Consider the following 27889-nt stretch of genomic DNA (forward strand, 5'->3'; position numbering starts at 1 on the left):
CCACTGCACTACAAGAGAACTCCAAAAATAACATTTTTTTTGGCTGCACCTGAGGTATATGAAAGTTCCTGGGCCAGGGAGTGAATCGTGGCTGGGGCTGCAGCAATACCAGATCCCTAATCTTGCCCTAGGCCGGAGATCAGATCAGCACCTCCTCAGCGACCTGAACTGCTGCAGCTGGATTCATAACCCACTGCACTACTGGCAGGAGCAGCAGTTCCCCAAAATAAGTATTTGTAATAATAAATTTTAAAATGATGTTCTCTGTAGTAAAGGAGACCATCATTATGCTACCAAATTTGTCACAGACTTACCCTAGCTAGAACTGCAAATTATACTTCCTTTTAGAACAGTCTTTCTACCCATACAATAGGGAAGAGATTTATAATAGCATCTGATTTGGAGTTCCTGCTGTGGCACAAATGGGATCAGCAATGTCTTGGGAGCAACGGGATAAGGTTCCATCCCCAGCCTGGCACAGTGGGTTAAGGATCCATCATTGCCACAGCTGCAGCTTAGGCTACAACTTTGGCTGGGAGCTGACACCTGGCCCAGGAACTCCACATGCCAGGGGGGCAGCCAAAAAAGAGAAAAAATAAATAAAAACATCTGGTTTACTAAATATAAAGCCCATGAGGTACTAATGTCTGATATTTCTGTAATATAGGAATAATTATCTTCATTAGCTTCATATAAATAAAAATTATTTTCCAAGAATCTAAAAATAAAGTGGGTAAGACTTAATAACAGCCTCTATTTTCAGATAAGCCTATGCAATTACATCCTCTTTTTAGAACGCTTTAGAAAACTCCACATTTTATCTAAAAAAATTACATTGACCTACAAAACCATGGTAACAAAAATATAAATTTCAAAATAAACTTTTGTTTGTGTGTGTGTGTTTCCTTAAGCAGAAACATATATGTTGTTATTAAGAAAGTTCTGAGAGTTCCTATTGTGGTACAGCAGAAATGAATCTGACTAGTACCCATGAGGACGAAGTTTCGATTCCTGGCCTCGCTCAGTGGGTTAAAGATCTGGCATTGTCATGAGCTGTGGTGTAGGTCACAGATGTGGCCTGAATCTAGTGTTGCGGTGGCTGTAGTGTAGGCCGGTGGCTGTAGCTCTGATTCAACCCCTAGCCTGGGAACTTCCATATGCCATGGTACAGCCCTAAAAAGCAAAAAAATAAGGTTCTTGTGGAATAATGATGTTAAGCCTTTATAGCACAGGTTATAGTGTAGCGAGACTTGGCTATTTCTGCAGCTCTGACAAGCATTACTGCTCTCCACTCTCCCTTGCAGGTGAAAGTTATGCCAAGATGGATTTTGTCTGCTTGTGCCTTTTATGACTGCCTCACTTCAAATAGACTGCTATATGGGGACTTAATCTAATCTTACAGTAGAGAACTAGGCCTCATTTAATAAAAATTGAATAAATTAAGCTATATGACCTAACATCTGGGCAACAATAACATCCTTAGAAGGATGCTGTATCCCCTGAAAACACACAACCTCTTTAGGACAAATTCTATCTTAAAGCTGTACCTTCCACGAATGCTGTAATTTTTCCCAAAGTTCCTCTTTTCCATTGAGTTTACATCCAGACTTCAAGTTTGTGTAGTTTAAATAAACCTTATTTAACTCAGAAACATCAATTTTGCCTTAAAAGAGAAATAAAAATTTTAAAATTTAAGCTTGAACACTTCACATCTTCATTACTCACAATACACACATTTTTCATTGTAAACATTAGAAATTCTATAGAATAGTTTGTCATAGATAATCAATAATACAGAAAGCAGTCCCAACAGTTTGTCATAGATAATCAATAATAAAGAAAGTGGTCCCTTTTCAATCAATAATAAATAACGCAGTGGGGAACAGATAAGAAGAAAGGAGAGGTTGGAGTTCCTCTTGTGGCGTAGCAGAAATGAATCCGACTAGGAACTATGAGGTTGCAGGTTCGATCCCTGGCTTCACTCAGTGGATTAACAATCTGGTGTTGCTGTGGCTGTGGTGTAGGCTGGCAGCTACAGCTCTGATTCAACCCGTAGCCTGGGAACTTCCATATGCCACACGTGCTGCCCTAAAAAAAAAAAAAAAGAAAGGAAAAAAGAAAGAGGTCAATGCTGATCTCGTTTAAAGAGTTAAAGAAACTGCACTATTAACTGAGCAATTCCCACATTTAAAAATAAATATTTAAAGACGAAATTATTTAAAGACGAAATTAGGACAGTAATAGAATACAGTGATTAAGAGCCCATGTCTTAAAAGTCAAACAGTCCTAGACAAAATTTCAACTCTACCATTAACATTAGCAATGTGATTTTGGGAAAATTACTTAACCTCTTAGGCTTTATTTTCCACATCAGTAAATGGGAATAATACTACCTAACTTACAGGATTTTCTGGAAAGAAAATGAGTTGATTATACAAAGCATTTAACAGAGGGTCTACCACAACACATATTAGTATTACTTAAATAATATGAATTTGAGTGGCCTTTAAACTAGTAATGACTACAATTAGTTTCATTTGTCACCAAAACATAGCCGCTTCGATTATTTTACCATGAGATGTAAATGGCAGCGAATCAATCTCCACAAGCTCATCAGGGACTGCATGATTTGGGAGGTGTTTCTGCAGCTCTTTAAAGATGTCATCCTTTACTAAATCATCTTTGGACACCACAAAGAGAATTAATTTTTCCTGGTTATACCATGTAACGGCACAAGACTCCACTTGCTGAAGCCCTTCGGCAACCTATAAGAGAGATTGTCCCGGTTTGCCAGTGAGGACACTTAAAAACCAACTTCTGTTCCAACTTAACATGTCTGAAATGAGCACAAATTAAACTCTGGAATACACTAGAAGTTCCTTTTTTTTTCCACCTACACCACAGCTCACGGATCCTTAACTCACTGAGCAAAGTCAGGGATCGAACCCGCAACCTCATGGTTCCTAGTCGGATTCGTTTCCACTGAGCCACAATGGGAACTCCTACACCTGAGATTTCTTAAAAATTGCTACTATCACTATTACCAACACATAGTTTTTAATGTTATTTTAAAATAACAGCTCTTAGAGCAAAATAAGCCAAATTATTTTGTTATCAAGCTCCATTTTGTCACTTATTTAAAAAACAACTCTTCATGCTGAGAATAAAGTACACAATGAATTATTCATACCTTCTATTGTAATTCATCCCTAATACAAAAATCTGAGGTTTAAATAATACTGATATAGAACCCTGGCACAGAAAGTCAGTGCTGGCTGCCTCTAACACCTACACATGTTGAGAGCTACTATTTAAACAGCTCTACCTGTCGCACGAGTTCAGTGTTAAGACGTCTGCCATGGCGCTTGATCTGACTGTCCTTCCGTCCTAAGAAGAACATTTCTCCGTCTTTCAGCGTCACAAAGTCTCCTGTGGCCCGCATTGTGCCAAGTGGCACTGTCATCTCATCATCGAGAAAACACACTCTATTTCTGCCACCTTCACAAGACATAAACACCAATGTAATAAAATATTCATGGAAAATACATTAAAACCATCAAATCAGCACATCTCCAAAAGTTCAGTTACTAAGTTTCAAAGTGCGAATATTCATATAAAAAGGGGGATTTGGAGTTCCCGACGTGGCTCAATGGTTGACAAATCCGACTAGGAACCATGAGGTTGTGGGTTCAATCCCTGGCCTTGCTCAGTGGGTTAAGGATCCGGCATTGCCGTGAGCTGTGGTGTAGGTCGCAGACGCGGTTCAGATCTGGTGTTGCTGTGGCTCTGGCGAAGGCTGGCGGCTACAGCTCTGATTAGACCCCTAGCCTGGGAACCTTCATATGCAGCCCTAGAAAATACAAAAAAAAAAAAAAAAGGCAGGGGGACTCATTTTAAAATATTATAACATTAGATACAATAATAACCTCAGTAAGCAAAGGGATAAAACAAAATTTATTTCTAAGTATATATGTGATTAAAAACATTCTTAGAATACTAATTAAATAGAATTTTGGCTACAATAGAAATATAAAGGTCTAAGTGATAGTTTCTAAATTACTTTTGTATCTTCCTTTAGAGTATTAGACATTGTTATTTGAAATAATTATGTTAACTTATTAAATATTTCATTTCAATGAAAGGATTAAAAATTACCATCACTGAAAATACTAGACTTAGGAAAAATTGAGGAAAGAAAAAAATTAACATCAGATTTTTTTTCTCTTGAAAAAAATTATTCCCAACTAACAAATATAAAACAACCTAAAAATACTTGGCCGCTGCCTTCCTGAATTGCGAATCCATCAGTGCCTCTGACTTCGACTGCTGTCTCAAGCAACGGAGAGCCCAGTGGCACAGGCAATGCATCTCTATGAAAACACAACAATCCAAAACAGATTTAAAATGTTTCTTTTCAAAAGAACATTCACCAATGTATTAAAATCGTATTATACTAAAAAAACAAGTTTGTTATGTTAAAATTCAAAGACTGCCAAGAGGAAAAGAGTTTGGTGGAAAGGTTATGTTATTCATTGCTGTTTAGTTACAAAAAGTTCTAGCAGGATCTGTAGCATCAGTTACAATAACAAAAGTTCTGGATTCCCAGCTTAGAGTTCTAGATAAATAATGTTTCTAAAATAACCATCCCAGTGCCTATCAACATCACTATGTTAAAATACTGGAAGAATAGTTTCTCTCTACCCTATTTCATAGTTGAAACTCTTACTTCGAGTTAAGAATTTTCTCTGGAATCCTATAAAAAGTCGCCCAACTTGATACTTCTGTTATACCATAAATATTAAATATTTGTGTTTTATTGCCTACTCCTCTCCAGCTTCTGAGAACAGGTAATGATGGAAATGCTTCGCCACCAAGGGCCAATACTCGAAGAGGAGTACTGCTTGATAAAACAGTGGACTTGATAAGCTGAGATCCAAATCTTCTAAGTAATGTCGGGGTTGCCTGCAGACATATTAAAAATAAATTATTTCTTTCCCTTCACTGTAAAAAATAAAAACTGTAATGCCCCTCAAAGCTTAACAATGGGAGCTCGCATAGAAATTAAAGATGAGTTTATTAAATGGCAAATCATACCTGGAAAACTACTGAAGTAGTTTTTTTGTTTTTGTTTTTGTCTTTTTAGGGCCACACCTGCAGCATACGGAGGTTCCCAGGCTAGAGGTTGAATTGGAGCTGTAGCTGCCAGCCTACACCAGAGCCACAGCAACGCTGGATCCGAGCCACGTCTGCAACCTACACCACAGCTCACGGCAATGCCGGATCCTTAGCCCCCAGAGTGAGGCCATGGATTGAACCTGTGTCCTCATGGACACTAGTCAGATTTGTTTCTGCTGAGCTATGATGGGAACTCCCTGAAGTTTTTTTAAAATGTGTATATAAATTTTGTTTTAGCAAAAAACAAGCAAAATATTATGTTTCATTATGCAGTTTAGACAAAAAGGTTTAAAGATAAAAACAAAATTTATAAAATCAATTTACATTTCCTTTTCCATTATTTCTATGTAGAAAAAGTATATAAAAGGGTTTTAAAAGGTGCTTAAGCAAAATATGAATAAAGATTTTTAAAAACCACTTTGAGGAGTTCCCGTCGTGGCTCAGTGGTTAATGAATCCGACTAGGAACCATGAGGTTGCGGGTTTGGTCCCTGCCCTTGCTCAGTGGGTTCAGGATCTAGCGTTGCCGTGAGCTGTGGTGTAAATTGCAGACGTGGCTCAGATCCCGAGTTGCTGTGGCTGTGGTGTAGGCCGGCAGCTACAGCTCTGATTGGACCCCTAGCCTGGGAACCTCCATGTGCCATGAGAGTGGCCCAAGAAATGGCAAAAAGACAAAAAAACAAAAACAAAAACAAAACAAAAAAACCACTTTGAGATACTATAATTGACATCGAGTAAACTATACATATTTAAGGTGTGCAATACAAATTTTTTTCCACAACACGAATTTTGAGATCTATTACTGGTGAAGCCATCATGAATGAATACGTTCTTCAACTCTCTGTACCACTGTCACTCTTCCCTCCAAAGGGACCTTCCTCTGGACAACTAGTGATCTGCTTTTGGTCACTAATGATCAGCTGGCATTTTCTAGAATTTTATAAAATGGAATCATACAACACGTATTCTGCTTTGACCTTGCTCCTTTCACTCTAAGTTGATTTAAAAGACTTTGTGATTCACGTTGTATGCATCAATAGTTCATTCTCTTTTATCTTAGTCTGTTCAGGCTGCTATAACAAAATACCACAGACTGGGTAGGTTATCAACAACAGAAATTTTTTTTTAATCTTATTTTTAGGGCTGCACCTGCGTCATGTGGAAGGTCCGGGGCCTGAGATCGAATAGGAGACGCAGCTGAGGCGTCTGCCACAGCCACCACAACACTAGATTCAAACCACGTCTGTGACCTATGCTGCAGCTTGTGGCCATGCCAGATCCCTAACTTCTCAGTCTGAGTGAGGCAGGGATCAAACCTGCATCCTCACAGAGATGTCAGGTCCTTAACCCAATGAGCCACAACAAGAACTCCATAAAGAACAGACATTTATTTCTCACACAGTTCTTACCGGACAGAAGGCCAAGGTCAGGGTGCCAGCACAGTTGGGTTCTGGTGAGAGCCCTCCTTTAGGTTAGAAACTTGTGTAACCTGTGCCATGTCCTCACGTGGTAGTACATGCCAGGGAGATCTGTGAGGTCTTTTTCACAAGGGCACTAAATCCTACTCTTGAGGACTCTACCTTCATAACCTAAGCATTCCCCAAGGCCCCTGTGAATCTGGGGCACACAAATACTCAGACCATAGGACTTTTTATTCTACTGTATAGATCAGGACTAGCTTTGGAATTTCCATATAAAATTTAGGACCAGGCATTCTCTTGTGGAACAGTGGGTTAAGGATCCCGTGTTGTCACTGCAGCGACTTGGGTGGCTGCTGTGGCACAGGTTCAATCTCAGGCCCAGGAACTTCCACATAGCATGGGTGGAAAAAAAAAAAATTAGGATCAGTTTATCAATTTCTGCCGAAATAAAAAGCTACCAGGATTTTGACAGAGCCTGTATTTAATTTATAGGTCAATTTGGGGAGAAATGCAATTTTGATGATACTGAGATTTCAAATTCACAAACATGAAATATCTCATTTATTTAGCACTTTAATTTCTATCAACAATGTTTTATTGTTTTCGTCATATAAGCCTTGCTCTTCTTTAAATTTATTCCTATTTATTTTTGATGGTATTGTGAATATAATTATTTTCTTAATTTCATTTTTGGTCTTTTTTCTATGATGTAGAAATAGTTGATTTTGCAATATTGGTCTTGTATCCTCCAACCTTGCTAAACTTGTGTATTAGCTCTAGTGGTTCTCCCATGCTGTCTGCAAATAGTTTTACTTCTTTCTGTCCAATGTGGTTACTTAATTTCTTTCTTCCCTTTTGCCTTATTGCATTGGCTAAAGCAACAAGAATAATGTTGAAAAGAAGAAAAAGCAAACATCTTGCCTTATTCCCAATATTATGATGAAAGCATTCAGTCTTTTTTCCAATTATAACAGTAGCTGCAGTCTTTGCAGATGCCCTTCACTGTGTTGGGCAAGTTCCCTTCTATTCCTAGTTTGTTGAGTTCTTTTTGCTTTTTTTTTTTTTTTTTTTTTTTGTCTTTTGTCTTCTTAGGGCCGCAACAGCGGCATATGGAGGTTCCCAGGCTAGGGGTCTAATCAGAGCTGTAGCCGCCAGCCTACATCACAGCCACAACACCCAGACACCGAGCTGTGTCTTCAACCTACACCACAGCTCAGACCTACACCACAATCACACCACAATGCCGGATCCTTAACCCACTGATTGAGGCCAGAGATTGAACCTGCAACCTCATGGTTCCTATTCAGATTTGTTTCTGCTGCACCATGATGGGAACTCCAGTTGAGTTTTTTTAATTGTTGGTGTTGGATTTTGCTAAATAATTTTTCTGCACCTGCTCATAAAATTATGTGCTTTTTTTGTCCATTATTCTTTATGTGCTTGTACAGCTTCAATGGATTTTAAAATATTAAACCAAATGTACATTCCTGGGATAAATTCCACTTAGTCACATTTGATGAAATAAAATTCTTAAGGTAGGAGAAGAAAAGACTGTTAAACATAAAATTCTGTTTGTTCCCCACTGCTCCCACTTTAACATGCAAGTGATCAGCATTATACATTAACCACATTCCTTACAAGACACAGGAATATCTGCTTCATCATAAAAGGCAATTTTTTCCCGGCATTAATGAGGTTATTCCATAAAAGATTAATATTCCTTTCTTAATCCTGTAAGAGATCACAATGACCCAGTACTTGCTTTATACATGCAAATCTGGACTAGGTAAGCTATCAATATGTCACTCTGATGTACATATAACCCTTTGTCTCAAAAATGTACATAACTGTGCTTATAGAGGCAGAAGAGTCCACAGATAATTCTGAAAGACTGTCTCCCAGGTTATAATTCCCAGGTTGGCTTGAATAATATTCTCTATTTCTTTCTTAGATTGACTAATTAATTTTTTGTCGACACACTTTAAAAATTTCCTGAGACTTGTTTTGTGGCCTAGCATATAATCTATTCTAGGAACTGTTCAATTTACTTGAAAAGAATATGTAGTCTGCATTTAGCAGATGGATTATTCTACATATGCAATTTGGCTAATAATGTTATTCAAGTCTTCATTATTATATGGACCTTGATTTCTGTCTGATTTTTCAATTACTGAAAGTAGGGTATTAAAATTTCAAACCACTGAGTCATCTACTTCTCCTTTTAGTTCTGCCCATTTTTGCTTCATGTATTTGGAACCTCCAGTTGAGCCAGGCATCAGCTCTTGGTAGGAACAATGTACTTCTTGATGTACTGACCATTTTATCATTATGAAGTATTTTTGGGACTGGTTTTTTATATGCTTGTTTATTTCTTTGTTTGTAACTTGCCTAGGCTCAATGTGAATTCTGTCTCCGTTGTAATGTGTGGCCACTGATGTCACTGTTCAGTTGGTCTCTGCTGCTGTTGTAGGTTTTTTGTTTGTTTTTTGCCGCACCTGCAAAATGCAGAAGTTCCTAGGCCAGGGATCAAACCTGCGACCCAAGACACACAGTGACAGTGCCAGATCCACTGTGTCACTAGGGAAATCCCTCAGTTGGTTTTGTTTTGTTTGCTTTTTTTGCTTTTTTTTTTTTTTTTTTTAAGGACTGCACCTGCAGCATATGGAAGTTCCCAGGCTAGGGGTCAAATTGGAGCTACAGCAGCCAGCTTATGCCAAAGCCATGCCAGATCTGAGCCGTGTCTGCAACAACACTGCCAACACTGGATCCTTAACTCACTGAGGAAGGCCAGGGATTGAACCTGCATTCTCATGGATAATAGGTTCTTAACTCACTAAGCTAAAATAGAAACTCCTCAGTTGGTTTTTAAAATACAAATTCTTACTTTTCATTTTTAAGTCTTACTTCCTTAGGGTCATCTTGTTTCTGCATAGCTCAGCAGTCACCAAATGATTGGACAGACTGTCCATACACATGGATCTATGTGTGGATACAGGAGCTCATTCAAAGTTTAGGTCACTTTTAAGTCTGATCCAGCTTTTTTTTCCATGGACCCTTTTTTGGTCTTCTAATGTGCATGCATGCAGCCTCAGGGTCATCCAGGAGTGAGGGCCCTCTGCAGTGTCTGACTTACCTGAACATGGTTCTAGCCAGGAATGTGCCTGCCCTCCTGACCCACTGCAGCCTCAGGCTAGTGGAGCCATGGCCCTTCTCACTGGCCACACCTCAGATTCCCTTTTTGAATGCACACTTCAGCAGTTTATAAAAACATACACTCATCAGAGAGTTGTATGCCTTTGGTTGATTTCCAAAGTGCTGAAATGGTTGTTTTTGTCAATTTTGCCCAGGTTTATAGTTTGCCAGGTTTATAGTTGCTTTGGGGGAGGAGACTGGCTAATCTCCTTACTTGGCCAAAGCCAGAAGTTCCATGTGAATAAAGATTTTTTTAAAATGGCTTCAATAAAAGCTAATTTAAATTCAGGGAGGTTATTTAAGGTCATGGCTTGTCAAAATATCTAAGTAGTAGGATGATCATATTCCTGTCTAGGAATTTAGTGCCTCCATTCACTCTCAAGATTCCAAGTTTTTGGTAATAAATTATAGTGGTTACCCTATATATGAAACATCCGAATCAAGTTCTTAACTATTTCACTACGAGTTTTATCATAAGGAAAACCTCTTGTCAAAATGATGGCTAGGAGTTCCCGTTGTGCCTCAAGGGTAACAAACCCAACTAGGATCCATGAGGACACGGGTTTGATCTCTGGCCTTACTCTGTAGGCTAAGGATCTGGCACTGCCATGAGCTGTGGTGTAGGTCAAAGACACAGCTCGGATCTGGCGTTTCCCACTAAAAGCTGATTTAAGTAAGTTAAATTATAATTGACTCAGAAATTTAGATTTTCTGATTTTTACACCAGTATATTTATATTAACCTAAAAAAAAATCTTTTAAATTTGACATTTTTAATGATTTAAAAATATATATCCAGGAGTTCCCGTCATGGTGCAGTGGTTAACGAATCCGACTAGGAACCATGAGGTTGCGGGTTCCATCCCTACCCTTGCTCAGTGGGTTAAGGATCTGGCGTTGCCGTGAGCTGTGGTGTAGGTCGCAGACGTGGCTCGGATCCCACATTGCTGTGGCTCTGGCGTAGGCTGGTGGCTGCAGCTCCGATTCGACCCCTAGCCTGGGAACCTCCATATGCTGCTGGAGTGGCCCAAGAAATAGCAAAAAAAAGACAAATAAATAAATAAATAAAAATATATATCTGAAAGCATGTGACTGGTACACTAGACTTAACATATTACATTGCAAAAAAAGATATTACGCTGCAACTGATTAATGATATTAAAGAGAATTAATAAAATTATAATGCATATCATGATAATTTTAAAATATTATCTTTCTTTGAGAGCTTTAAGATCCTTGCTTACTATCCAATTAGGTTCAGGAAGGTTATTATTTTTTAAATAAAAACCATACAAGGAGCTCTGAAAAATTATACATATGTATATAAAAAATATATATATACACATAAATCCTTGATGATTGACTTTGATGGGAAAAGGTGAACATTGATAACAAAATAAAGCTGAAGTTCATTACATGTGTCTTATACAAAAGAAAGGATACCTATCAGCTTTTCTATTTCTCTTCTTTGTTCAAACCAAGTCAAATGTGATCTGCTGATAACATTCCAAATACATATGTATTGCAAATTAAATAAAATCACGATGAAACTATATGCAAAATTTGCGATATTCTGGGGACAGACTTAGTAAATGTGTATCTGTCTCTCAGAAGAATTTGTGATCCCAAAAATGTTAAAACCCATTGCTAAAGTAAATTTATCTGAGAGTGTGCTAGAACAATGAGCAAGGGGATCAGATTTAAAGAGGTATAGTTCATTGACTTGATGTAGAAGGGAAGTCTCCCTTCCTTTAGTACCTAATGCTCAAATCTATTGAGGTACTCTGCAAATATTCCCTGAAAAATTATGCCCCCTGAATATTACAGGAAAATAAAAGTTATATTAAAATCTTGCCCAGAGGCATTCCCATTGTGGCTCAGAGGTAATCAATCCTACTGTTATCCATGAGGATGCAGGTTCGATCCCTGGCCTCCCTTAGTGGGTTAAGGATTTGGCATTGCCCTGAGCTGTGGTGTGGGTCACAGTCACAGCTCAGATCTGGCATTGCTGTGGCTGTGGTGTAGGTCAGCAGGTGCAGCTTCAATTCAACCCCTAGCCTGGTAACCTCCATATACCGAGGATACGGCCCTAAAAAGACAAAAAAAAAAAAAAAAAAAAAAAAAAAAAAAAAAAAATCAAAAATCTTGCCCAGATTCAAAGAGCGATTCCTCAACATTTGAGAATTTATACCACTGACACCCAGCAAGCCACAATGCTATACTCATTCCATTTATATACAACACATGGTTTTTTATAGGATGAAAAACACATTGCCTAAAAAGAAAATCGACATCAAATTCTGTCTCTGAGCACAAAATTTAGCATCCTCTTGAGTCTCATTACACTAGATACAAACCTGATATTTTAAAATTATCATGATATGCATTATAATTTAATTAGTTCTAATATCATCAACCATTTTCAATTTAATATCTTCCTTTTTACAAGGTAATATGTTAAGGCTAGTGTGCCAATCACATACTTTCAGATATATATTTTTTTATTTTTTTTTATTTTTTATTTTTTTTGTCTTTTTGCCATTTCTAGGGCTGCTCCTGCGGCATATGGGGGTTCCCAGGCTAGGGGTCAAATCAGAGCTGTAGCTGCCAGCCTACGCCAGAGCCACAGCAACACGGGATCCGAGCCGCGTCTGCGACCTACACCACAGCTCACGGCAATGCCGGATCCTTAACCCACTGAGCAAGGGCAGGGACTGAACCCGCAACCTCATGGTTCCTAGTCAGATCTGTTAACCACTTCGCCATGATGGGAACTCCCAGATATATATTTTTTTAAATCTTTAAAAATGTCAAACTTAGAAGATATTTGGGAGTTCCCATCGTTATGCAGTGGAAACGAATTTGACTAGGAACCATGAGGTTGCGGGTTCGATCCCTGGTCTCGCTCAGTGGGTTAAGGTTCCAGTGTTGCTGTGAGTTATGGTGTAGGTCGCAGACGCTGCTGGGATCTGATGTTGCTGTGGCTGTGGTACAGGCCAGTGGCTACATTTCCCATTCGACCCCTACCCTGGGAACTTCCGTATGCCACAAGTGTGACCCTAAAAAGACCAAAAAAAGATATTTGTTTTTTTAGGTTGATAAAAAATATACTGGTGTAAAAACCAGAAAATTTAAATTACTAAGTCAATTATAATTTAACTTACTTAGACTGCCTTTTAGTGGGAAATGCAATAAACTTCAAACTTTAAAATAGGAGAGGCCTATCCCAAAAGATCAAAGTAAAAGTCAAGCTCCTATAGTTCCTAAGTATGTACAAAGTGCACAGTTAAAGACTTGTCTAGACAGAATTGATTGTTTTTCACTCCCAAACAAACAAAAAGTGACATCATCAGGAGACAGACCTTGACAATCTAACTAAAGCAACATTAATCCACAGTAAAGAACTACAGGAATATAAACTATTCTCTAACACACTTAAAATATTGACTAATGAAAGACAAAACGTTTCATTTGCTCCTAAAACGTACCTGCAGAACAGTCACTCTGTGATGGGAAAAGAGAACATCAGCTAATTTGGATGGGAGCACTTTGACAGAAGTTGGTACAATAAGCAGAGAGGCACCACTTGATAGAGCAACAAATATTTCCACAACAGAAGGATCAAAGGTCAGAGGTGAGGCCAGAAACAAAACATCTTCGTGTGTGATTTCAAAAAGTACCCTAAGGCAAAATAGAATGTAATTATGAGAAATGCCTGACATTTAGTTTGCAGATATCTTTAAAAAAAAAAAATGTGATCATTAAATTCCAAGATGTTGGCAGATTTCATTTTTCTTAGATTATACAAAATGGTGCTACTAATTCTAGAATTTTTCCTTATAACTGTATGGATTAAGAGCCATTTAAAGCCATAGCCACATTTTACCATGATGTATTTTATCATGTGTTGATGGTTTTCTGAGGTGTCAGCTTGGCTGGACTGAACATGCCCCAGAATTCCCTTCGTATGTTTCCCATTAGGGCAGAAGACAAGGACTACTCTCTTTTGATGGCTGGAGAACAACAGGGGACAGCACACACCTCCTCCCAGTTACTCAATCAAACTTTCATGTATGGTATGTTTCGGGGACCCAAGTGAAAACCCAGGGTTGATATGAAGGTTATTTTAAGCTGAAGACACCAGGATTCAACAAATTCAGAAAGAAGCCTTCTTGGAGCTTCCCTTATCTGACTGACAGAAACTTGGGGGAATGAGACTGCTGAAGTTCCATCTTCAGGGAACTGCACTCCCAGAAAGTACATCAAGAGTCGACCTACCGGAAACCCCTCTACAGGGGTGTTTCCTGGCCCTTAAAGACATGAAGAAAATTATCCTCACATGCACACACCCTTTTATCACAAAGTTTCTTATCTCCTTTTGTCTTTCCTAAAGAAATCTATTTCTGTCTCCCATCAAAACCCTTTTCTTCCCCTCCCTTTTCTCCACTAAGTTAGATAGATAAGCCCCTACCTTTAGCCATTTAATGATGGAGTTCAAAACATGCCACCCCGAAATATGCAGTTCTAGTATATTGGCTATTTTGAGTTAAAGGCACTTAAAAAAACAGCAAATACAAGACAAACACTCTGGCCTTCCCGTTTTTCATAACAGCAAATGAAACTTCCGTATGCAAGATGTTCTCGCTATACCAGAAGGAAAGTAACATTCTAACCATCAAGGACAAGAAGCTGAAGCCAAGAGAACTTCACCCAAACAGCCCTTGTCAAGGTAACTCTTATCTTCCTTGAGCCTCCCCACAAAGGGCAGTCATTTCCCACAAGGCCTCTCTGGTTGACCTAACAGAAAATCTTGGCATCTCTCTGGGTGTTCATTCCTTATGAGGGATTCTGTGCCACATGAAAACTATTACATAAATCTGTGTGCTTTTCTCCTGTTGATCTTTTTTTTTAATCAATCTAATTCTCAGATCCAGCCAAAAAGACATTTTAAGGCGGAAAAGTATGTGAACTCCTAGGCATACAGGAGTTTCTGGGCTGGGATCAGATTTCAGCCACAGCTGCGCCCCATACTGCAGCTGTGGCAGTGCCAGATCTTTTAACCCACTGTACTGGGCCAGGGATCGAACCTATGTCCTGGTGCTGCAGAGACACCATCCATCCCATGAGCCACAGTAGGAACTCCGAGGCAGGATGTGTATTCTAAATATCATCTCTTTCCACCGCCAACTAGCTGACTCCTTTATTCCATTCCTACTGCTTGATTTCTCAAACCAACCCCTTCGACCAATTCTCTCCCCTCAGCCTGTAAACCTCTCCCATCTAAAATAAAGATAAAAGCTACACCTTCCCAGAATACCATCTTTCTGTTCTATTAAAACTAGTTTCTAAAAATTAACATTTTACTTTGTTACCTCCACTTCCTTAGTGCTTACTCTCGTGCTGTCTTCAGCCCTGGGCCTTAGAGGTCAAGTGACTGAAGACCACGTTGCCGATTACAAGAGACACCTCTGCAGCATTTAACCAGCCTCCTTCCAGACCTGCTCATGCAATAGCCAGCCATCAAGTGCATGGGCCTACCGAGAACTAATACCGTGTCTGGTCCACATGGACATATGCATCAGTGTAAAATACATGCCACGTTGGGAAAATGCAACACGTGTACAAAAGAATGTAATGCTGCTGTACGCCTGAAACTAACACAGCATTGAAAATCACCCATACTCCCCTAAAAATAAAGATAAAAAGGTAAAATAAAAATGCCTCAATAATCATTTTTATATTGATTATATATTAAAAAGATAATATTTCAGATAGGCTGAATAAGATATACTGTTAAAATTAATTTCACTTTTTTGGAGTTCCCGTTGTGGCGCAGTGGTTAACGAATCCGACTAGGAACCATGAGGTTGCAGGTTTGGTCCCTGCCCTTGCTCAGTGGGTTAACGATCTGGCGTTGCCGTGAGCTGTGGTGTAGGTTGCAGACGCGGCTCGGATCCCGCGTTGCTGTGGCTCTGGTGTAGGCTGGTGGCTACAGCTCCGATTCAACCCCTAGCCTGGGAACCTCCATATGCCGTGGGAGCGGCCCAAGAAATAGCAAAAAGACCAAAAAAAAAAAAAAAAAAAAAAATTAATTTCACTTTTTGCTTTTTAAATGTGCTTACTAGAAAATTTTCAATTACATAAAGCTTACAATGGCATATAATTACGTATGTGTCTCATGAGATTTCTTTTTCCTCCCCTCTGGTTCCCGTCCTCCTCTGATTCCTTCTTTCTTCAAAAGGTGAAAATCTGAGTTTCTGTTGTGGCTCAGCAGTAATGACCCCAACCAGTATTCATGAGCATGCAGGTTCAATCCCTGGCTCCACTCAATGGGTTAAGGATCCGGCACTGCCATGAGCTGTGGTGTAGGTTGCAGATGCAGCTTGGATCTGGCATTGCTGTGGCTGTGGCATAGGCGAGTCAACCCTTAGCCTGGGAACTTTCATATGCTACAAGTGCGGCCCTAAAAAAAAAGCAATGCTACAGGAGCAAACTTAAGGAGATACCAATCTCTTTAAGGGTTCCTTATTGCCTTCTGAATGAAGTTCAAACTTCTTCAACTGAGCAAACTAGACTCCTGCCCCACAGTGACCCTGAAGCTTCACCCCAGGGCACTCTAGCAAGCCAAACCCCTCCTTTCTACCACATGGGTGCTGCTACTTCTGCCAAGAATGTGTTTCCTCCCTTCTTACTAACATGTAAGAAGCAGAGCTTCCAACCACATCATGATCATTGTTTGGCTCCAGGTCTGGATCAAACCAGAAAAGCCCTCCTCTGCATCTGTTTCAGCTCAAGTTCAGATACAGCTGAAACAAAAGACTCAATTACTTAGGACTGTCAACTTGGGAACAAGACTTGCAAAGAACAAATATTTTAAAATTCATCTTTCCCTTTAAAATACAAATTCTGAAGAAGAATCCTAAGGGCAGAACTTACCGGAAATGCTGGATGTTTGGCACTATGCATGCATGAGGGACTCTGACAAGCTTGGGTACCCCTGTGGTGCCTGATGTGTGGAGAACATAGGCCAAGCAGTTCTCCAGCTGCACATCCAGGCGCTCTCCTGACTTGTCTTCACAGCTCTTCTCAGAATTCATGTTCTCTGTCATTTTTTCTTTTTCATATTTCTCTTTGCTATCATTTAGCATCAAGCTCACCTCAACATTGTTCCAGTGAAGTTCGAAGAGTATTAGGTCATTATGTTCAACTGTAAATGTATCATAGTTCAATATCGTTTCATAGGAAGATTTGAATTTCTATGTAAAATGGGGAACAAAGTTTCTAATATTAATATTGTTAAAAGGTATTCTTTCTTAGATAGAATATTAAGTATTCATTTACCAATTCAACATGGCTTTTTTAGTACAACTGACCTTTGCATTGGGTTTGAATTGGGCAGATCAACTTACATATGGATTTTTTTCAATAAATACACACTACTTGAAGGTTAATTGAATCTGGGATGTGAAACTCCACATATCAAGAGCTGATGGTAAAAGTATAGGTGGATTTTCCACCACATGGGAGCTGGTTCCCCAACCTCCATGTTGTTCAAGGAGCACCTCTACTTGCTATATATCCAGGGACTGAAAAACAAATGAGAAACTCCAAGAGTACAGCACTGGCCTTCCTTTCAAATTCATCTTTAAAATAAAGAGACAGGAGTTCCCGTCATGGCGCAGCAGAAATGAATCCAACTAGTATCCATGAGGACACGGGTTTGATCCCTGGCCCCTCTCAGTGGGTTGGGGATTCAGCGTTTCTGTGAGCTGTGGTGTAGGTCACAGACGCAGCTCGGATCCCGCACTGCTGTGACTGTGGTGTAGGATGGCAGCTACAGCTCTGATTAGACCCCTAGCCTGGGAACATCCATATGCTGCGGGTGTGGCCCTAAAAAGATAATAAAATAAATAAATAAGAGACAATGTGGGGCATGGAGGAGTTCCCTGGTGGCTCAGTGGGTTAAAGACCCACCGTTATCACTGTTGTGACTCGCTCAGGTCGCTGCTATAGTGTGGATTCCATACCTGGCCCTAGAACTTCCACAGGCCCCCAGAAGAGAGGAAAAAAAACAAAACCCCACACCACTGCAGTGCAATGTGGTATATGATGAAATATGATTTACATGCGATGAGAACAGAGAAGGTTGACTTAACTCCACCTGGGGGGTCAGAGATGGAATCCTTGTACGTGATGTTTGTGTTCTAGGCAGCTATGCTCCTAATAAAGAAGAGGGGTACTTTAGGCAAAGAGTCAAGACACAGCATCTGACTGACAAAGCTGGTGTTCTGGAGAAAAGTAAGTATCCCAAACAGCTACGCAACTGGGCGCAAGGGAGGAGGAGAGCTGGGCTGCTGATGGGAGGTGAGGTGTTAATCCTTAATAACTACATATTCATCACTAAGGAGGCAGGACCTTCACCTGGAAGTGACAGGACCCAAAGGTGCCATAGCATGGACTAGACTTTGTCAAGGAGGCTGACGGGCAGGACTAATAACTGAGCCTCAGTGAAGCTTTCAGACCAGGTCAGACAGGTCATGTGGGCCTGCACTGGTTTGCAGCCACAGAGTGGATGGCAAAGGCCTGTGAACAGAATCGACAGGACTCGATGCCTTTCCTGACGGGGAGTGAGACTAAGAAGACTGCTGAGTTTCTGGCTTTGTTATTTGGTGAATAGAAATAGATTAATACAGTTTTCTTTCAATGTATCTTATTAGATTGATACAGAGGAGTTTTATGAAGCGTAACAAGTTTTTATAATAAAGACATCAATACAAATAAGAGGAAAAGATCACAACCCAAAAGCCGGAAGTGTTTTCTGTTTGTATTTGTTGTGTGTGTGTATTGATCTGGTATGTCCAGTAAAGTCCAAAAAATTGAGGGTCCATTTATTCTCTTCTTTGTTTTTGCTTTATAGGGCTGCACCTGTGCCATATGGAAGTTCCCATGCTAGTGGTTGAATCCAAGCTGCAGCTGCCAGCCTACACCACAGCCACAGCAACATGGGATCCAAGCTGCACGTGTGACCTACACCACAGCTCATGGCAATGCCAGGGAGTGAGGCCAGGTATCAAACCCAAGACCTCCTGCATACTAGTTGGGTTCATTACCCTTTAGCCACAATGGAACATCAAAGGTCCATTTGTTCTTAAGCCCATCCTCCTCCCTTAAATCTGCCCTCTCTCTACAGGTTGCATGTACTTTGCTTAGGGCACCACCACACTATGCAGACCTTGGGAGCACCAATCTCACTAACTACTGGAGGGCGAGAAACCTGTCTTAAGCTATGTCACATACCAAGGCCCTCCCCAACACCCTGTCTCTAGGACAGGGTTTCATTCTGGACCAGATAAATCTGTGTGGGGACCTGTGCCCTGTCTTGTGCCCTGCAAGATTTGCAGCAGCACCCCTAACCTCTACCCATTAAACACTAGAAGTACCCCTTTTCCAGCATGAAAATAAAAAAGAAACTCCAGATTTTTCATTATGTTTCCTGGGAGACAAAGTCAGGCCTAGTTGAGAAGCACTGCTCTAGTAGATTCTGCGCATATAGTAGATGTTCAATAAATACTTCCTGATTGCTCCTGTGTTAAGTGAAAGAAGAACATTTACACCAGCATCAAAGGCATGGAACAGGAAGCCAGAATAGGAATCCCACACTTTCTATGGGATTTATTACGTACCCAGTTCCTTCCTCTATGCAATAAAGAAAAGCCGGAGGGATCTCCATGTGCCACATCTGTGGCACAGGTTGCAACAGCGCAGGTTTGATCCCTGGCCTGGGAACTTCCACATGCCACAGGTGCAGCCAAAAAAAAAAAAAAAAAAAATAGCCTGATATTAACAATTCCTTTTCACACCCAACCACCTTGTCTATAAAACTTTCACCAAGGTTGTTTAAAAAAATGAACCTTAGGGAGTTCCCATCGTGGCTCAGTGGTTAACAAATCCAACTAGGAACCATGAGGTGGCAGGTTTGATCCCTGGCCTTGCTCAGTGGGTTAAGGATCCAGCGTTGCTGTGAGCTGTGGTGTAGGTTGCAGACGCAGCTCAGACCCCGAGTTGTTGTAGCTCTGGCGTAGGCCGGTGGCTACAGCTCCGATTCGACCCCTAGCCTGGGAACCTCCATATGCCGAAGCGGCCCAAGAAACGGCAAAAAGACAAAAAAAAAAAGAACCTTAGGAGTTCCCGGCATGGCGCAGCAGAAACAAATCCGACTAAGAATCATGAGGTTGTGGCTTCGATCCCTGGCCTCCATCAGTGAGTTAAGGATCTGGCGTAGCTGTGGCTATGGTGTAGGCCAGCAACAACAGCTCTGATTAGACCCCTAACCTGGGAACCTCCATATGCCGCTAGTGAGGCCCTAAAAGTTCAAAAGACAAAAGACAAAAAAAAAAAAAAAAAAAAAAAAAATGAACCTTAGATCCCTATTTTAGTTTCTCATTAACAAACGACAAATTTGAAGAACAGAAGAGAGAAAGCTGTGGCTAGACACTGCTATGTGTATTTAGAATATATTTATTAATCTAATAGTTGTCTCTTTCTGGAGGATTTACTCCTACACACAGAATTTCCTAGAAGAGCCCTCCATGTCTCTCAAGCTCTAGAACCATCTTATTGCTCTATGTACAGATATGGATGTACACACACACATGTGGAATGCACTGAAGTTATTAACCCCAAATATAAAACGGACCATACAGGAAAAGAGTAATAACAGACTAAATTGAATATACCAGAGTTCCAGTCATGGCACAATGGTTAACAAATCCGACTAGGAACCATGAGGTTGCGGGTTCAATCCCTGCCCTTGCTCAGTGGGTTAAGGATCTGGCATTGCCGTGAGCTGTGGTGTAGGTTGCAGATGCAGCTCAGATCCCGCGTTGCTGTGGCTCTGGCGTAGGCCAGCGGCTACAGCTCTGATTCGACCCCTAGCCTGGAAACCTCCATATGCCGCGGGAGCAGCCCTAGAAAAGGCAAAAGGACCAAAAAAAAAAAAAAAAAAAAATTGAATATACCTTCTACAATCTTTACTCCTTAGTAGAACAATATTTTTAAACAAAAAATGGAAAAAAAACAATGAAACACGGGCTGCATCTTGTTTAACATAAACCAATACTTGCCCCCAAAGCAGTGTTTCTTGGCTAGAACTGTGCCTGGAGTCACTTAAAACCTAAGCTTGGTTATCATTCTTTAATGTTGCTGACTACTGTAAATTGCCATAAATACACAAAGATAAAAGGACTACATATTCTAAAAGTTTCCTTTCATAGGAACAATTTTCAAAGACAAAGAAAACTGGAAGAATATACCTTTCATTACGAGGAAGCTAGAACACCTGCACTGCCCGAGCAGTGGTTCTCCACAGAGCAGGCAAGGAGCAGTCTCTCTGGGAGACCTCCAGCAATGGCTCAAGACACCGTGGGCGTCATAACTGGAGGTGCTACTGGCAGCTATCAGGTGGAGGCCATGGGTGCTGCTAAACACCCTACGATGTACAGGACCCTTCTCACAACCAACAACTACCCAAACCAGAATGTCAACAGTGCTGAAACTGAGAAACTTTACTGAGCTGGTCAATCTGGGAATCAAGACAGAGGATGGACCCCCTTCAATTGAAAGGTAAATATAACACGTAAAAAATAAAATTTAAAAACACACACTTACATTAATCTGCTGTTTTTCGACAAGGATATACTTCAGATTACATTTTTTCATAAAATAAACTGATAATGCTGGTGGTGAATCTGGATCAATAGGAGTATAAGCAGCAGGGACTTGGAGAATTCTAAAGAGAGTGCAGAGTCAGCACAGAATATCTACTGAAAATAATCTTTATGACATACAAATTTTAGTTGTAAAAAATATTACCCTAAAATCCAAGAGGGTAGGTTTATCCCAGGATGGCAGTAGAGACCAACTTCCCGAATTCCTTGAAAGTCACAGTGTAACAGCAGGAAACTTGATAGTTCTGAAGCAGCATGAACCACAGTCTTGTAGGTGTAATAAACTGGAGGCTGGTTGTTACATTCATCAAAACACACAGCTGTTTTATCAGAATAAATGGAGGCAGCCTGATGCACCAATTCCTGAAGAGTCGTTTCACTGAAGTTTATCTGAACATCACTGGCAGCAGAAAACTCTATCTGTATCAAAATATGTTAGGGGGACAGGAGTTTTAGGGAGTCTATTGTAGGGGTGGGGAGAGTGGGATGGAAGGACAATCACTCCTCACAAAAATGACTCTATCAGGGAATTCCCTTATGGTGCAGTGGGTTAAGGTTCTGGCACAGTCACTGCAGCAATTCAGACTGCTACTGTGACACATTTCGACACATGGCCTGGGAACGTCCACATGCAAAATATATAAAAAAATCCAAAAAATAATAACATCAAAGACATACAATTAAAGAATCTCTGATCTATGAACCTCCTATGGTAACTCTGCTGAGAACAATAAGGTTGAAAGTTTGATACAGTAACCCTAACTCCACGTCAGAGCTAGAAGAAAACTTGAGGGGGGATGGAGGAGGATGAAACAAGGAGAAATGAGGAATTCTCGCTCAGCAGACTACAACGTAAAATAGAAATAAATAACATAAACAAATACCAAATAAAAACAAATTTAAAGTACCACAGGCTTAAAGTTCGATCCCTGGCCTTGCTCAGTGGGTTAAGGATCCAGCATTGCTGTGAGCTGTGGTGTAGTAGGTTGGCAGCTACAGCTCTGGATTTCACCCCTAGCCTGGGAATTTCCATATGCTGCAGATGCAGCCCTTAAAAGCAAAAAAAAAAAAAAAAAAAAAAAGACAGAGAGACAAAACTCTCCCTATATCTGTCCAGTTTTAGTTCCCTATATATAAACCATGCTTATTACTATAAAATACAGAGGTCACAGCAAGTTGTTTTTATAACTGTTAAGAAAGATGCTCTTCATAGTCTGATTTTTTTAATTAATTTTTTTAAGAGCCACACTAGTAGCATATGGAGATTCCCAGGTTAGGAGTGAATCAGAGCTGTACCTGCCAGCCTACACCACAGCTCACAGTAATGCTGGGATCCTTAAACCACTAAGCAAGGCCAGGGATTGAACCCATGTCCTCACTGATACTAGTTGGGTTCGTTAACCGCTGAGCCATGATGGGAACTCCTAGCTTGATTTTTAAATTGCCAATAAATTAATTTAAATTTAGACTCTAAATATAGTATTACAATTCAATAAAATACTTTATCAATACAATGTTCTCTGGGCTTTGCAATGCAGGTTATATAAAAAGATCTGAAACAGTACTTCATCAGAGAAACTTTAGGGATGAATGAACAAGAGAAAGCCTCACAACTGCCAGCATTTCCTTGAAGGCAAAGGTGATTTTTCCCCTCCTGTGAAATTTATTTTCCAAATTTCAAAGCAAATAAGATTTACCAAATAGTGTATTTTAATTATTGAAGTTTTTCATTTGTTCATACTTATCTGAACTCATTTCCCTACTGATTCATCCATGTGACTTAATAAATATGAATTAGGGAAAATAAAACATTCCTAAAGACAGCAAAATGAAGCAATAACTGCTGATGTCAACAGGTATGGAAATGTTAAGGTTTTCTTTTTTTTTCCCCCTCACTCTCTTTTATTTGGCCACACCTGAGGTATGTGGAAGTTTCTGGGCCAAGGATCAAACCTGAGCCATAGCAGTGACAATGGCAGCTCCTTAACCTGCTGAGTCACCAGGAAACTCCAATGCTATGGTTTCTAAAAACTTAAAAATATAAAATAAGCACTTCTATAAATGCTAGCTCTTTTTGTGACACACAAGGTAAAAATTTAAAGCTTTCTTCACACATACACACAAATGAGCATTATATAAATGTAAGGAAGGTGTTCCATAGCACATACAAAAATTATGTAAGTCCACTTCTTATTCAGTTAGTACAGAAGGGCACCTTCTGCTTCTCTGTTTGCAGATGAGTAACAATTGCCTATACTACATAATTATACTACGGGATTTTAACAAAAAGTCAGTCTACATTTTAAAAAATGCATTATTTCAAAGCAAAAACATATACAGCAGTTAACTGTCCACACAAAGACCACTAAAATTACTTGACAGCAAAGAAAAGGACAAGACTCTAAAATGAGTAAAATTACTTTAGAAAATGCCATTTTCATGACAAATTCCAACATTCCCCACAAATATCTACACAATTAAGATTTTTTTTTTTTTTTTTTTTTTAGGGCCACACCTGTGTCATATGGAAGTTCCCAACCTAGGGGACACCACAGCCACAGCAAAGCAGGATCCCAGCAGCGTCTCTGACCTTCACCACAGCTCAGGGGCAACGCTGGATCCTTAACCCACTGAGCCAGGCCAGGCATCAGAACCATGTCCTCATGGATACTGTCTGGTTCATTACCCCTGAGCTACAACGGGAACTCCACAATTAAGATTTTTTAATTGCTAGTTTCCCACTGGATGCTACAGAGAATTAAGGCAACATCTATTCTTGTTGTCTTAAGTTTTTATTTTCATTAACTGAATCATAAATACATTCGCTCCAACAGAGAGTACTATACTTACTGGATGCCCAAACACTGGGACCATATAAGGAAAAAAAAAAGAACAAGCAAAATCTGATAAACAGATTATATGTGTAACAGGATCATTCAGTTTTAGGACAGCTGCTATTTTATTTACATCTGTAGAGGCTGATACTTAGTCATCAGAGGTCTTGGTGACTTTCCTAAATGGTGACTTACCATTTTAAAGATTGATAAATAATCTAAAAGCTTATTTTCCCGTATCCATCGGCTTTTTAATTTAGATTATGCGACTACGTTAACAGCAATGCACTTTATAGCCTCCAACAGATTTTTTTCAATTGCTTTCCAAAACCACGCCAGCAAGACGAGGTAGACATTTCCATGCGAAAGGAGCAGAAGGTCTAAGGCAGCAGACCGAAGAAAGCACAGGGCTCCAGGGCAGCCTGTGCACCACTCCATCCACCAGGCACCACTGATAAACGGCCGAGACCTGTCGGCGGCCCTGAACCTAAGCAAACTTGTGCGCAGCCAGCCCAGGTGCTGCCGCCCCACTCCTCCCTCACACACGTCCGCCTGGACACTGCCTCCCGCGGAAGTCCAGTCTGAAGGCCTAGCGGGGAGAGGTCAGCGGGAAGGGGGTGGCGACGAGGTCCCGACAGCACAGCCCCGACGCCAGTTCACGCACACAGACAAACCAGCGCCCCGGGGGGAAGAGCCGGCCCACCGCGCGGCCCGCAGGGTGCCGCACAGCGCGGGCTCTCGCAACAGCCTTCAGCGTCGCCTCGTGACGTCCTTCCGCGGCGCCTTGCTTACGTCATCGCGAGCGACCCGGGAAGGAAGCGTCGCCCCGCCCCGCCCCGCCCCGCCCCTTCCTGGAAGTGCCGGGCCAACCAGAGAAAAGAGTTGGTGTGGGTGTCGCCAGCTCCTCTCCTTTCAAGTTTCCGCTCTAGTATAGAGGCGTTGAGGGCAGCTTCCAGGGACTTTGGAGCTGACCTGCTTGGAGTTGCACCCTTTTGTGCTTGCCAAGAAACCTCAATTCCGGGCAGCTGCCTCCTCGTTTCTAAAGTGGGGATAAAGCTGTCCCGGGGGGTTGATGTGAAGAGCATTGAAACCAGAGTGAAATACGCAGGGGACTGGACTTCATCACTTGGACAAACAAAAAAAACCCTCCCCACATTGCGGAGACTGTGACTGTAGCAGTGAAGCCCGCAAACGAAGTCCCTAACATTCAGATGAATTTAAATAACAAAATTTCAGCTTTCACTAGGAGCTATTAAAAAGCAGGTTTGAGGGGGAGAGAGTAACTTGAGCCACAGGCCTGAATAAAAATCTATTTTAACGAAGGTGTTGTAATTGGAAGCATGCAAGTTAGTTATTTACAATGTCAAGAGAAATAATAGTAATTTTTCTAAGCTATTGTGCTGGTAGCAGAGAGGAAGCTGAAACTCAGTCCCCCTAAAACCGAGTTCCCTTATTGAGTATGATTAATCTCCTCGGTAACTTTATTCCCTTTCCTGTTCCCTCTGACCTCAATCCTGTAGTAACTGAACACTAGTCAACCAGTCAGATGACAAAGATCACTGTTGTTGATAACATCATTCATATACTAAAATCGCTGTTGTATATATTGTCATCACTAACACACAAACTTAGATTGTTTCTCCAGGGCAAGATGAGCTCACTGACCTGGATCACCTGGCCAGAGACTAAACCTGAGACAAATTGACTCCCAACTCAGCAGTAAGAAATGTGACAGAAATGGTGATTAATCCCATTTTCCTTGTTCTTCCCCCTTTAAAGCACCCCTCGCTTACAAACCAAGACTGGATCTAAGACCTGTCTCCCACTCCCTTGCTTGGCACCCTGCAAACAAACCCCTGCTGTTTTGTAAACACTCTCTGCCAGAGAGTTTGGCTTTGGCATTCTCCTGTGGTGCAGCAGGTTAAGGATCCAGCAGTGGCTTGGGTGGCTGCTGTGGCACTCCTGGCCAGAGAATTTCCACATTCTGGGAACCCAGGAACAACAACAGAGGGTGTGGCTCTCTGCTCTGATGGCACAGGAGCCCTTGCTCAGTTATAAATGATCAGGGTTCCGGCTTTGTTCTGCCTAGAGCACTGCAAAGGCAGCCTGGCTTCCATAATACCTGAAAAGGCACAGGGTTCTCTTCAACACAAGTGTCCTTCAGCATTGGTGGAAGGAGACTGTAGCAGCGGGTCAAGCAAGGAATACCTACCCTTGTTCATAAGAACTTCATGGGTCTTTGGTTGGGGAGAGGTTCAAACATGTATCTTACCTTTGTTTCTATATTTGGGAATTACACATATCTACCCATCCAGCTGGTAAAGAAACCCTAGATCCCCCCGCCACCCCACTTGTTTTTTACCTTACTGTGTGCAATGAGATCCTGTGTCCTCCAGGCCCCATCTCTAAACCAGTGGCTAGCTAGCTCCGTCACAATCGCCTGTGGCAATGTTAAAACAAAGACTCCAGAGTCCTGGAGCTCCATTCCAAGAGATTTCTAACTCATTTTTCTAGTGAAGGAGGGGCCTTCAATCCGCATTCCACCACCCCACCCACACATCTGCATTTTTTAGAATGATAACATCTTCCATTCCACTACTGTTATCTTAGTTCAAGTCTTCCTGGTTGGCTTTGTCCTAAAGCCCTTCCAATCTTGCTTGGCTCCAGTAGACTCTGAACTGCTGCCAGGATGATGTCTGTTTCATTGCAATATCATCTTTCAATTCTGATATTGACATTAAAAAAAAAAATTTTCCCCCTTGCAATCCCTATTTCTTCTGTTGATTTTGGGCTCTTTGATGTTAGTGGCTTCCACAGGTGCCTGGTAGTAATCCTTGACTGTCTGCTCATATTTAACAGTGGGGCATTTAAAAGCTCATTGAAGGAGTTCCCGTCATGGCTCAGTGGTTAACAAATCCAACTAGGAACCGTGAGGTTGCAGGTTCGATCCCTGGCCTTGCTCAGTGGGTTAAGGACCCAGCATTGCCATGAGCTCTGGTGTAGGTCGCAGACATTGCTTGGATCTGGCATTGCTGTGGCTCTGGCGTAGGCCAGCGGCTACAGCTCCAATTAGACACCTAGCCTGGGAACCTCCATATGCAGCAGGTTGAGGCCCTAAAAAGACAAAAAAAAAAAAAAAAAAAAAAAAAGCAGGCTTATTGAAAGTTCTGAATCCAAGGAAGAAGCACTTTGCTTTTGTTGTTTTATTTTGTTGCTGTGTCTGTGGCATGTGGAAGTTCCCAGGCTAGGGATCAAACCTGTGCCACAGCAGCAAGCCAAGCCACTGCAGTCACAATGCTGGATCCTTAGCCCACTTCACCACAAGAGAACTCCCAAAGTTTCTTGAAAATCAAGGGAAAGAAAGGGGCTGCAGGGGTGAAGAGGAAGTTCTCTGAATTCAGCATAAAATTTTTCACTTAATTCTATTCCAGTGCCTGATGCCCTCCAATAAAAGACCCTCTGTTTTACTTTCCCAAACACAACAGTTTTCAGATTCAGGCCTTAGGATGATGGGTGGCAGGGTAAGGGTATAACCCTTATAAA

At 41.0% G+C, this 27889-nt stretch overlaps 1 protein-coding gene across 1 annotated transcript in view; it reads right to left on the reverse strand.

The window, feature by feature from the left end:
- Positions 1 to 26513, reverse strand: part of AASDH (aminoadipate-semialdehyde dehydrogenase) — a 40766-nt gene extending 14253 nt beyond the window's left edge. The window contains exons 1-11 of the mRNA XM_084971123.1: positions 26469 to 26513; positions 25011 to 25133; positions 21658 to 21932; positions 21454 to 21574; positions 16723 to 17042; positions 13275 to 13467; positions 4727 to 4962; positions 4264 to 4370; positions 3326 to 3498; positions 2573 to 2765; positions 1548 to 1663 (exon numbers count right to left, since the gene is read on the reverse strand). Of these exons, the coding sequence (XP_084827249.1) occupies positions 1548 to 1663; positions 2573 to 2765; positions 3326 to 3498; positions 4264 to 4370; positions 4727 to 4962; positions 13275 to 13467; positions 16723 to 17042; positions 21454 to 21574; positions 21658 to 21932; positions 25011 to 25133; positions 26469 to 26513 (1902 nt within the window). The remainder of the gene's footprint in view (positions 1 to 1547; positions 1664 to 2572; positions 2766 to 3325; positions 3499 to 4263; positions 4371 to 4726; positions 4963 to 13274; positions 13468 to 16722; positions 17043 to 21453; positions 21575 to 21657; positions 21933 to 25010; positions 25134 to 26468) is intronic.
- Positions 26514 to 27889: the final 1376 nt, after the last annotated feature.

Source organism: Sus scrofa, chromosome 8, assembly GCF_054392235.1.
Source record: "Sus scrofa isolate SSC_HxYL_T2T_F1_AM1 chromosome 8, Sscrofa_HxYL_maternal_Yorkshire_Landrace_v2.0, whole genome shotgun sequence".
Taxonomy (NCBI): Eukaryota; Metazoa; Chordata; class Mammalia; order Artiodactyla; family Suidae; genus Sus; species Sus scrofa.